The sequence below is a fragment of the Nilaparvata lugens genome, chromosome 2 (genome assembly GCF_014356525.2).
Source record: "Nilaparvata lugens isolate BPH chromosome 2, ASM1435652v1, whole genome shotgun sequence".
NCBI classification, from domain to species: domain Eukaryota; kingdom Metazoa; phylum Arthropoda; class Insecta; order Hemiptera; family Delphacidae; genus Nilaparvata; species Nilaparvata lugens.
Genome location: NC_052505.1, coordinates 41,776,373 through 41,789,650, shown reverse-complemented (window position 1 = coordinate 41,789,650; position 13,278 = coordinate 41,776,373). Strand labels below are relative to the sequence as shown.

General features: G+C 32.3%; 2 protein-coding genes across 2 annotated transcripts in view; both read left to right on the top strand.

Annotated features, from left to right (window-relative positions):
- LOC120349890 overlaps nucleotides 1–1,872 on the top strand; it is a 35,803-nt gene extending 33,931 nt beyond the window's left edge. Inside the window, exons 3-4 of the mRNA XM_039421242.1 lie at nucleotides 112–351; nucleotides 1,793–1,872. Coding sequence (XP_039277176.1) covers nucleotides 112–345 — 234 coding nt within the window. The 3' untranslated portion in view covers nucleotides 346–351; nucleotides 1,793–1,872. The remainder of the gene's footprint in view (nucleotides 1–111; nucleotides 352–1,792) is intronic.
- A 7,966-nt stretch (nucleotides 1,873–9,838) lies between these two features.
- On the top strand, nucleotides 9,839–12,402 carry LOC120349621. The gene is made up of 3 exons (XM_039420079.1): nucleotides 9,839–10,051; nucleotides 10,385–10,951; nucleotides 12,316–12,402. The coding sequence occupies exons 1-3, from the start codon at nucleotides 10,016–10,018 to the stop codon at nucleotides 12,400–12,402; spliced, it is 690 nt and encodes a 229-aa protein (XP_039276013.1). The 5' UTR covers nucleotides 9,839–10,015.
- Nucleotides 12,403–13,278: the final 876 nt, after the last annotated feature.

Sequence of the window (13,278 nt, the reverse complement as noted above, 5' to 3'; positions counted from 1 at the left end):
ACCAATCATGAATTAGATATACACTACGATATTGCAACATGTATTCAATGTATTGCAATGTATTCCAGTAATAATTTTTGATGTTAATTTATTCATGTTCATTATTTCCAGAAAAAGCCTTGTGATTTACCTCTCGTTATCACTCTAAATGAAGTGACATACACTCTAAGAGGTTTTCTGGGAGTCTGTGGGAAAACATCAAGCATCACAAGTATTGGACATTATGTTGCTTATGTAAGACGGGGCAATGATACATGGGAGCTATACGATGACACTAAAGACTCCAAGATTTGTGTGTCGCCAAGCAAATCGGTACCCTGTCAAGTATTGGTCTATACAGTTTAATGCAAGGTACGTTTCGATAAATTTATATTCATATTTGTGTACACGTGTACAATAATTATACATAGTGGGTGAAATGTATGAGAATGGCTTAATATCTCATTCACAAAGCTAATTTGACGGTTGTTATGATTGAGGATCCTAATAAAATTAAAAAACAGTACTACTTTACTGTGACTTAAAGAATCTGGTCCGCCACTTTGAATGTATTTTCTTTTAATAGGAAGGTGATCATGCGATACATGATTGCAATTAGGAAATTGAAGACAAAATTAATGGTGAAAACCGCACATTGATATGTCAAACCGTTTCGAAGTTCAGAAAACCTTGCAAATCAGAAATTAAATAAGTAAGTAGCCTACATTAAAAATCTTACCTAACAAATTGTTTTGTTAGAAGTGTAAAAGATGTGAATACAATGGGTGTTTGAAGTATTAGTTTCAATGAACAGTAGAGTTTTATAGGTAAAATGTATTTAATTCCTGTCTGATTTGCATTATATTATAGGTAAAATGTATTTATTTCCTGTCTGATTTGCATTATATTGATTAATAATGTGAATATATTCGAAACGGTTTGGCTTATTATCGATGTGTGGCTTTCACCATTCATTTTGAATTCAAATTCATTATCGAAATCATGTAGACTATCGTACGACCATCTTGCTATTCACAAAAAATAAACTTACATTGAAAATGGTGGGCCCAAGATGACTGACCAGATTTTTAAAGTCACAGTAGAATACTATTTTAAATTTGAGTAGGATCCTCAATCGCACTCACCGTCAAATGACCTTTGTGTATGAGATATTAAGCCGTTCTCATACATTTCACCCACTCTGTACAATATTAGGTACCGTATTGATAATATTCTTCCATCTTCATCGGTCGAGTTTATCATTCATTGGGCTATCATGTTAAGTTTATACCTAGTGATGAATGATCCATACCCTCAAAAAATATATCTATGCAATTATTGGATTACAGATTCGTGTATAAAATACTTCACTAATGTGTCTAAAATACTTTTCTATGCCAGTGAACAATTATCAATGGGACTTATTTCTGTCTTTATGTGGACGGATAAATTTAAATCAATTGAATTTATCTGCTGTAAATTACAAAAATTGAATGGGGAGAGAATGCTCTGAAGAATACAACGAAAAATAAAGTAGACGATTGATTATGAATTCCCCCACACTATAACTCTAAAAAATATGATGAATAATAACATGAATTGGAAACACTATATTAAGTCAAAATAATTTAAATTTCTCGAGTCCATTCATAGATTTCTTTGGCAATGATCCCAGAAATTTTGTTGATTGATAGGCCTATCAACAGTAATATTCTTGATTGAATGAAATTAATTGTAATTAGACACTTGAAATATATTTTAATGAAATATTTGATCGTGAACTAATAAAACTGTTCTGAAATGTATGTTGCAGATATGTTGCTAACTGGCGTAGGCTACTGATATTTATTGCTGACTGGTTTAGGTTGTGAATTAATTAGTGATTTAAAAGTGTGATGTGAATAAAATGAAAAGTTTAATTTTCAAGTTTTATGATCAAGTATAATGTAGGCCCAATTTTATTTATGAGAAAAATTATGAAATGAATGAATGAATGAATTCTATTTGCCAAAAACAAAATATGCAAAAAAGCTTCACAAAAAATAAATATACCGGTATATGCTACTTCACTTAAACTAAGATACATACATGAAAATTAACTCTTAATTTTAAACACTACATACTCTTTAGAGTATGTAGTGTTTGAACATGTAATTTATAACATGAAATTGATTATTATATAAAAGTCAACGATTGGAAATAACTTAAGTTCAGCCATGCCTCTATGGCTCTTTTTCTGTGTTTATTACTTCGGAAATTATTAAGTGGAAATTCACTTTCTAGTAGGTATATTCACGAATTTACTGCTAATCTAGTAAAGTTGCCTTCTAAAAATAGTTGATTGAGATAGTATTATATATTTCATATTTTCTTTTTGAATTAGGTCTAAGATTATAATTTGCCATCGGGTAGAGGGAAATTATGCTCGTATTTGAAACTGTAATTTGTTATGAAACTAAGATATAACTGTCGTATAGTTTTAACATCAAATTCACTGAACAAAATCTTAGTATCATAAGTTCTAGGTTTATTTAAAATTGACATTATGATGAATTTTTTTATTGGAAAAAGGTTTTTAATATGGGTATCGAAAGTCCCACAAAACCATATCGCATTAGGGACTCTACTAGTGCCGTATATACATATTTGCATTCTGAGGAAGATAGCACATTTTTCAGATTTTTAAATTTATATGATAGGTATTCTAGTGTTTTACATAGTAAGTTAACATTGATGTCCCATTTGAGACACTCATCGACCCGCATATATTAAGATATTTGAGGTTGATTTCCTATTAATAACAGGACAAGAGCATCTATCAATGTTTGGTTGGTTGATTGAAGAACAGTTTGAATAGTTGTAACTTATATTGGTTGTCAGGTTTACCCTCTCTATTTGCTGTGAAAGGTATGTAATTGTTTTTTTCTAAATTTCAACTCAAAGCATTAGAGTCCATCCAATTCTTCACAATAGTCATATCATGCTCTGCAACAATGAAAGTACCTATCATTCCAATTATTTTCTGAGAATATAATAACTGAATCATCAGCAAAAGATGGAAATCTCACATATTTTAGCAAATTATTTACATAAAGTATGAAAAAAAATTGGTGAAAGTACAGTACAGTTACCTGGGGCAGGCCTTAAAATGACAGTTTCTCTATACTTCTATTTTAAAATTTGGGATCTACCTTACAAGTAACTTCTTATGAATTTTAATGAATGACCTCTAAAATCGTACTTCTCCAATTTGTTGCAAATTTTATCATGTGGTATGGTATCGTAAGCCTTGTATAAATCCATGAAGACTGCAAGTTTTTTTTTCTTGGAATTTAACCTATCTGTTACATTGTTTACAAAATATACTAGCGCATCCTCAGTACTTTTATTAGAAAGGGAACCATATTGGTTACATTAATAATGTTATTATTTTGTGTGAACTTCATTATTCGTATGTTGAATAATTTTTGCAATATTTTGGCAATGTTGCCAATTAAGCTTATTAGGTCTATAGTTACTTGGATTATTTTTATCAACTTTTTCAGGAAACGGTTTGATGTTAGCTATTTTAAATGAATCAGGAAATACGGTACAGCGGTTTCAAAACATTTATTTAAAATGTAAGAGAGGGGTTCAGCTATTAGATCTGATATCTGCTTCAGTGTTCTATTATGAATATTATCAGGACCCGGACAGGACCCGGAGTTATTTTTCAGAGTTTTTTTGTTTCTACCACCTCCGGTGGACTTACGGGACTGAGAGAAAAGATGCATTTAATTCATCGGTTCTCTTATATGTGAAATCTGTTGTAGTGATATTTTGTTCAATTTGAGCAGCCAAGTTTTTACCAACTTGCAAAAATATCTATCTAATTCAGCTGAATCTATTCCTGGTTCATCATTTTAATTGAATGATTTCATTTATGTAATTCCATAGTTTACGTTTATCACTCCTAAATTCCTCTATTTTTGATCGATAATAGTTTGTTTTTATTTCATGAATCAATCTTTTTAATAAATTTTTATATGTTTTAAGATCATGTTTCAGTTTTGTGTTGAGAGGTTCTTCTATTGATCTCTTATATAATTTATCTGTAGTTCTCATTGATTCTATTAATCCAGAAGTATTACATGGCTTCAAAGGTTTATATCTGTGTGGTATTTCTATTTCCTGACTAGAATTTTCTATACACTAAAGGCCATTCCACACAGCACGTGGCGTGCGTGGCTGGACGCACGCTAGCTACTTTTCAAAACATCGCTTCCCAGCTAATCAAATGAAGCAATTCACATAGCAGCCACGGCCACGCGGCAACGCTTGCTATACTAGCCACGTGGCTACCGTTCGCTCTCTGAGCGATCTTTTCAAACGTGTCCGGCCACGTTTTGGTCCGAGTATGCGCAGAACGTATACTAGAACGTATACTATCGTATAGAACGTATACTATCATTGTCAGCCTCAAGGTCGCGCATTAAATGATGGAATTCGCCATAGGTCTTCCTTTTTTTATTGATTGGATGTACCCACTGGTCCCGTGCTGTCACCGAATACAATAAAACCAGCTCATTATCACTACTACTGCTGCTGCTGGAGTCATCAAACCAAGGTAAGCCACAAGAAAATCCAGATTCACACCACGGGACCGTCGGAGTTGACATCTTCCTGCATACTGACGGGAAACGTGGCCGGTATAGTATCGCAACAGTCGTGGCGGTGTGAATTGGCATGTGGCTAGCGTAGCCGGCGTGGCGTGCGTCCAGCCACGCACGCCACGTGCTGTGTGGAATGGCCTTCAGTCAAAACCGAAAAGAATATTTTTAGCAAATCGTTAACATCATTGGATAGATTTTCATAAATACTATCCCATTTTTTATTACTCAATAAATCTTTTAATTTTTTATAGTTAATTGTTATTGTTTATATAGTTGATTTTTTGACTTGTTTAAAATTACTCCTTAATGTAAAGTACCTAACTGAGTAATGATCAATTTTTTTAAATATGTTTTCTACCGCACTGTCAAATACTTTATCAGTTGTTTTAAGAAATATATGGTTTATAGACAACTCTGAATGAATTCAAATCTTCAATTATGAGAAATTATCCTCCTATAAAAATTGTGAATACTATTATATTTCATGTATAGTAACTGAGAAATTCCTCATTATAGTTCCTATAAGTGCCAAAACGTATCTTTCTTGTCAATGTACTCATTTCAACAATTCTACATTTGAAAAATGTTCATGATGCAATAAAATAGGTGGTGAATTATTGAGTTATAAGTGTGATGTCAATAAAATGAAAAGTTTCAATTTTTTAGTTTTCCAATCTAGTATTGTGTATGCCCAATTTTATACTTGTGGAAATACCTATACCATTTAAGTCGGTGGAGCGGCGAGGTGGGGCGCGCAAGAGAGAGGATGGAAGGTCCGTGCACTACGATCGCAGCGCGGCAAGACGCCGTTCCTCTTCAAGTTCAGAGACTCTTCGGGATCCGCGCCGCGGTCCAAGTGCATGGAGGTACACTTGATCATATGTATCTAATTCGAGATCAAAAATTCTCCCTGCCACTCCACCGACCTAGTGCACGTTCTACTTTAAGGTACAAATATTTTTAATAATGGTAATAAATAGTAAAAAATGGATACTAAATATTGGCATCATTAGTTTGTTGAAATTCAGACATAGCCGCGCCGCGTCGCGCCGCTCCACCTTCGTAGTGCACGCTCTACTTGAAGGTGAAAATGTTTTTAATAATGGTAAAAAATGGATACTAAGTATTGGCATCATTAGTTTGTTGAAATTCAGACATAGCCGCGCCGCGCCGCGCCGCGCCGCTCCACCGACGTAGTGCAAGCTCTACTTGAGGGTACAACTACAAATGTTTTTAATGGTGGTACTAAATAGTACGAAATAGGTGCTAAATATTGGCATAATTATTTTGTTGAAATTCAGACATAGCCGGGCCAGTGACATGCCCATGGGCAGAGGTCATTGACTCCTGCTATTACATGCAATAACTCTGTAACCTTTGAGAAAAGAAAATTTTTATTGTTGGTACTAAATAGTACGAAATAGGTACTATTTAATGGCATAATTGGATTGATGAAATTCAGACATAGCCGGGCTGAGAGGACATTGACCCTAACTATTTTCATGTAATAGCTCTGTAACCTTTGAGATGAAAAATTTTTTATTGTAGGTACTAAATAGTACTAAATGGGAACTAAATATTGATATAATTAGTTTGATGAAATTCAGACATAGCCGGGCTGAGAGGTCACAGACATTTGCCACATTCATGCTGTATTTCCTCTGTTACCTTTGAGGTGAAATTTTTTTTATTGAAGGTACTAAATAGTACAAAATAGGTACTATTCAATGGCATAATTGGATTTATGAAATTCAGACATAGCCGGGCTGAGAGGTCATTGACCCTAATTATTTTCATGCAATAACTCTGTAACCTTTGAGATAAAAAAAATTTTATTGTAGGTACTAAATAGTACTAAATTGTAACTAAATATTGGCATAGTTAGATTGGTGAAATTCAGACATAGCCGGGCTGAGAGGTCATTGACCCTAACTATTTTCATGCTGTATTTCCGCCACCTTTAAGGTACAATTTTTTTCATTGGAGGTACTAAATAGTACTAAATAGGTACTAAATATTGGTGCACAGCTTGAGTTCAAATTTGAAGATAGCCGGGCAACCATGTCTCTGGCCCAGCACTTTAGAAAAATCAATAACTCAGTTAGGGGTGAGGTACAAATTTTTTCATTGGAGGTACTAAATAGTACGAAATAGGTACTAAATATTGACATGGTTAGTATGTTGAAATTCGATCATAGCCGGGCCAGCAACATGAAAAATGCAGGTAAACACGGGAAATCAATTATCTCTGTAACCATTGATCGGAAACAGTTCTATTATACGCCATTCGATTTGTTGCATTATGGACTACAATATTAGTTATATTCATTTTTTAAATAAAATCAACAGTTTTCTTGATAAAATAATATATATGTAAAAATTTAGGGGGTTTGTGATTTGATGTTTTTGTTTTCTTCGATTAACTTCGAAACAAGTAGTTTTGAAGGAAAATGAGCCAAATAGTTAATGTAGCCACTGTTATTGCAAATCCATTGATGTATATTGTTATGTATTTGCGATTCGATTTGACGCTGTGGAAGGGGAAACAGTCGACGCGGAACGGCACGGCTGACTCTCTTAGCCATAGTAAACAGCAAACTGGAAATCAATTATCTCTGTAACCATTAATCGGAAAAAAATCTATCATATGTCATTCGATTCGTTACATTATGGACTAAAATATTAGTCATATTCATTTCCTCAATAAATCGAACAGTTTCCTTGATAAAATAATATAATGTAAAAATTTAGGGGTTTTTCGATTTGATTTTTGTTTTCTCCGATTAACTTCGAAGCAAATAATCTAAAGAAAATTAGACAAATAATTAATGTAGCCACATTCATTGCGAATCCATTGATGTATATTGTTATTTATTTGCGATTCGATTTGACGCTGTGGAAGGGGAAACAGTTGACGCGGTATGGCATGGCTGACTCTCTTCACCATAGTAAACAGTAAAATACAGTAGTAGGCCTACTGCTTTCTAAGTTGCATCTTATTCACACTTTGGCGCTCGAAACAATCAATTTTGTCTATTGTTTTGACATGCAATGAAACTATTTTTTCACATTTTAATTCTCTAAAATCATTTTGTTGTTATATATGTGCTAAATCATGCATTCTATGACAGACAAAGATATTGTTTGCAACCGATAAAATATTCATACTATTACATGATATTATACATATTTAAAATATGTGTGTATGATCATAATTCTATGCTAAAATTTATCATAAGTTATGAATGTCAAAAACTGAGATAAATCATAGATTAGTCTACAATAGTGTTAACAGCGGCAATTTCCTGAAAAATCATAGCGTGCAGTGTTTGCTGTTTTCTACAGTTAATATTCTCCAAGCATGGTTGATAATATACATTCAGTTTAGCCAAATATATATGACGGCTGAGGCATAAAAAAATTAATACATTGGGCTTATTGAGTTGAAACTTTCTATGATTCTCTCTGTAAAGTAGCTTATCTTCCGTTCTTACTAGTTGAATCTACATTATTTAGACAGTCCAATATGAAAATTCAGTAGATTCTAAAAATGAAAACCATGCAAACATACAAATTAAGGAAGAGTAAGCATGCATAAAAGGTAGGAAAATCATGAAAGTGTTTCACATTTAACCACAAAGTACCCTACCGTATAAGATTAATTGAAAGATGATTCATCATCTTCTATTATTTTTGTTAACATATCGATTTTTCACCTCCACTCGCATCTTGTCATTCATTACACAAGGTTGGCAGAAGCTTTTCTTTATGTCAATTAATGTTGATTGAAATTGATTTTGATTAGGGCACCAAAAGAATAGATCATTTTCTATTTGAAGCATTCAAATTAAATCTATTGAACATGATTTCTTATGACTTAGCATTCACAGATTTAGTTGGGTGAAGCTATTTGAAAAACGTACCTGATTATCAATTTCATGGTTTTTATACCATTCTAGTTCATTGTGATCATTGAAGGGTTGAAGTGATGAGTTAGTTCAAGTGAATTATAGTACACAAGTATATTGTGCTTATAATGGGCTCTTCTTTATTTTCTATCGATGTTTTGCTTCAGTAGGTAGAGAAAATTTAAAATGTCGGTTTTACATTACAAGCTTTATAAATAATATAAATTAACAGTAATATAAATTTGATGAGTCCAGTATTAAATTAATCGATGTTGATTTTCATTGTATCGCTTTGTATCAATGTTACTTGCACTGTTTGCAATTCATCACTATTCTCTCAAGAATTAGTTATGAATTTCATGATCTGAAAATTGAAATTCAAATTCTATTTGGATGACGTTCACATTCCACTGGTTTTTTTTACAATAATTGTTACGTTGAAGAGTGAGGCAATTCAATCCATTTGGAAGTAAAAGGAAATCACAGTGCGATTTGAACAGTGGATAGTAACTTTGAAATTCAGTTGCTCAATTCATTTCGGCTTTGATACTATCATTTATAATTATAGTTGATCAGAAATATGCATTGTATATAATGTTCATATTTCAGTTTGACTAATCTTCTATCACAGTCTCGCTTTCATTCATAAACATGATAATCCTAAATACGTTGATTACCTTAAAGATGTAGCTTATCTTACATCGAACAATGTACAATACAAACAATTTTCATTAAATTACTATTATGATGATCATTGGAATAATTTCTGCCTGTGATTGAGAAAAAGTCATTTTATGAGCCTTGAAATTCGTACCTAGAAAAATTTGCATTATTACTAGAAATTTTGTTATTTTTGCTATTTATTATAGGTACTGTACATTGATTTTTGTGATTATAGAGATCAACTACTTTATTCTGAATCAGGATAAGGATAAATAGGGAAATTGTGAGATGGGGATAACATCCACAGTTATATAGCATAAATTTGAATGCTCTGATAATAATGATTGTGAACGGAACTGCAATTCTGGCTTGGTATTGCCTCTTCATGTTCAGTGAGAATAGAAAGCTTCAGAGTAATTCGTTCTCACTATATGTGATAATATTGGTAATATTTAGTAACATTTGTTAATATTTGAACCGAATGTGCAACAAATTAATCTACTTTCAGCTTGAAAATTTACAACTTATTAGGAGTACAGTGTTACCATATAGTATCTCAGGTAGGCCCACCCTTTTATTTTTTTTTGTTCACGTGATATGATGATATTCATTCCATTATTAAGTGTTTAAAACCCTTTTCTTGACAATGTAACATATGTGTTACATTCAGAAGAATGTATGTTTTCTTTCAAAGGCATTCTATTTTGCTGTTCCTTTGGCAATGTATGATCTTAGATACACCATCTGAACATAACTTCAGTATGTGCTTCCATCTAGAGGGCGTATTTTGAACTAAAATCTTGTTTATTCAAGATGGCTGCCGGACATCGTTTGGTTGGTGGATCAAAGGTAAGTTCATTTACTCATTATGTGCTCTAAATATGCATTTCTTGATAATTTTTTGTTACTATCAATTAGAAAAAATATCAGGCTTTCATAAAATATACAAAATGAGTTATAACTTTGATCATTTTGAAAGTTATAGCTTATATAAACTGTATGTATCCTATAGCACACATTGCCATCTAGTCAAGAAGCTATTCTGCTACATGTGTGTATATCCTACGTTACATTGCCAAGTAGTCTACAATGCAAGATTACAAACAAATGGATACTCTATATTAAACTGTTGTCCTAAAATTGAAGAATAACTAATTATTTTGTTTCTATTTTCTGTTACAGAAGAATCAGCAATTGTCATATGCTTCCCAAGGAGATTTTATACTCTCGAAAGTGCTACTACCACCAGAAGATGGGAGTTCTGATCTGGATGGAAATAATTCAGATGACCCAGAAGACAAATTGTTCAATCATCATGCAAATGATTTTTATAATTCGGATAGTTCAGATGCTCCATCATTACCTCCTGAACTTCAAGACATCCTTCATGAATTAGAAGTTGGTGAGGATCTTCATATATTATCTACTGAAAATATTGGAACTTATATCGAAGATCAAGGAGTTCAACCTAATGTTGAGGCTGTTGAAGTTGTCAATCAAGATGAGAATTACGTATTCATTGATAATGTCATACCAGAAGCTACCTGTATTGCTGATAATAGTAGTGCTAATCCAGTCACTTTTTCTTCCTCCACAAAAAAATCTGAAGAACAATCAACTTCAAATTTGAGAAAGAGGAAGAAAAAGAAACTGCCTAGTGTAAAAGTAAAGAAACAAAAAACATGTAATATCAAAACTAATAAGACTCCAAAAAGATTTTCATGGGTGAAAAGGGAATTTGACCATCGAGCTGATTTGATAGATTTCAATTTTACTATTCCTGATAGCATTAGATCCCCAATAGAATATTTTAAATCATTTTTTTCAAATGATATTGTTGATTTGATAGTTCAGAACACAAATCTCTATTCAGTACAAGTTACTGGAAAATCAATCAATTTGACAGCAAATGAATTTGCTGACTTCATAGCCATAAAATGCATGATGGGCATTGTAAAGATGCCTGCATATACAGATTATTGGAGCACAAATTATTGCTTCAACAAAATAGCAGATTTGATGCCTCTCAAGAGGTATCAACAAATAAGACGCTATTTACATTTTGTTGATAATGATAGTGCAGATATCAAAGATAGATATAATAAAATCAGACCTTTTCTTGAAAAAGTAAGAAATAATTGTTTAGCAGTTGAACATGAAAAAAGATTCAGCATTGACGAAATGATGGTGCCATATAAAGGTACCAGGGCAGGTAATAGGAGGCAATACTTAAAAAAACAAGCCTCGGAAATGGGGCTTTAAAATTTTTGTGCGGGCTGGAGTGTCTGGTTTCATATATGATTTTATTGTATATGGTGGTGAAGACACTTTTAGGGGATACACTTTCTCTGATGAAGAAGAGAGTTTTGGGTTGGGTGCTAAAGTTTTTTTAGCTCTTTGTCAATCAATTCCAGATCCAACTTGTAATGTTATCTATTTTGATAACTTTTTCACTTCCTTGGACTTGATCCATTACATCCGGGAGAATTATGGTATATTCAGTTTGGGAACTGTTAGAGGCAATCGTTTGAAGGGCTGTGAGGAATATTTTACTTGATGATAAAACAATGAATAAAAAAGGTCGTGGGAGCTATTGTCAAGCTGTATCTTCTGAAGAAAAAGTTGTAGTAGTTAAGTGGTTTGATAATAAACCAGTATTGCTTGCAAGTTCTTATGTTGATTCCTATCCTGTAGGAAAAATAAGAAGATATGATAAAACTGAAAAAAAGAAGGTAGATGTGAGCTGCCCACAAATTGTAAAGCATTACAATTCCCATATGGGAGGTGTAGACTTAGCCGACATGCTTGTGGCATTATATCGGACAGAGTTCCGCAGTCATCGTTATTATCTAGCTATTTTTTCACAAACTTTTGATATTTGTATAAATAATGCATGGTTATTATTCAGAAGGGATTGTAAAAGTAGAGGGGAGAATAGAAAAGTTTCGCTGAAACAATTCAGATACTTGGTGTATGAAAGTCTAACAAAGAAAGATAGGCTTGTAGGTAGACCATCCAATACATCTGCAGTAGCTAAAAAAAAAAAATACAAAAACCAGGTGTACCAAGACCAAGCGATGAAATAAGATTTGATAAAACAAATCATTTTGCAGAATTTGTCTCTAGAGGTAGATGTCGATTGTGTGTTGGAGGTCAAACGACAATTTCATGCATCAAGTGCAATGTGCGACTTTGTTTAGTGACAGATAGAAACTGCTTTTTCAACTATCACAACGAATAATACTGGATCTTGGAGTTTTTTTCTGTAAATTTAAATGTTCAGTCAGGAAGAATCCCTTTCAATCAACTTTTCTCATCATTATAATGTATATAAAATACTGTCTGTCAGCTATAATTTTTCGAATGTATTCTAATAATTAATTCTTGGGTTACTGTATAATTCTCGATAATATAAATGAATGTCAATGAAAGGTGTACTATGGAAAGGTTAACAATGAAAGTTGTATATATTATAATGTCTGTAGAGTAACTTACATTATACTTCTCGTATAATTTGAAAAAAACATGAATAGCAATAGTGATAAGTAATATTAGTATTAGTATAGTGATTGTGGTTTATAAGAATGAGAAAAAAATAATATCTAGTTGAATGTCTCCAACGCAATTTGAAAGTATAGTATTCTAATAATATTAATTCTTGGGTTACTGCATAATTCTTGATGACATAAATGAATGTCAATGAAAGGTGTACCTTTATATTATAATGTCTGTAGAGTAACTTACTATAATTATTATCATATAATTTGAAAAAAAACCTGAATAGCAATAGTGATAGGTAATATTAGTATTAGTATAGTGATTGTGATTTATAATGTAAAAAATTAATGTCTTGAATGTCTCCAATGCAATTTGAAAGTAAAATAACGAAAGTCAAATCATGATCCAATATAATATTTTTGAAAACTTTTGGAATATATTATGTAATTAAACAGTTTTATACAAAATGAAATAAATATAAATACATATATCAAGTAAGAACAGCTCTTGTCATGATTATTTACAATAATATTCCCAGTATTCATAAATTGGCAATGTAACACAGGTGATGCATAATG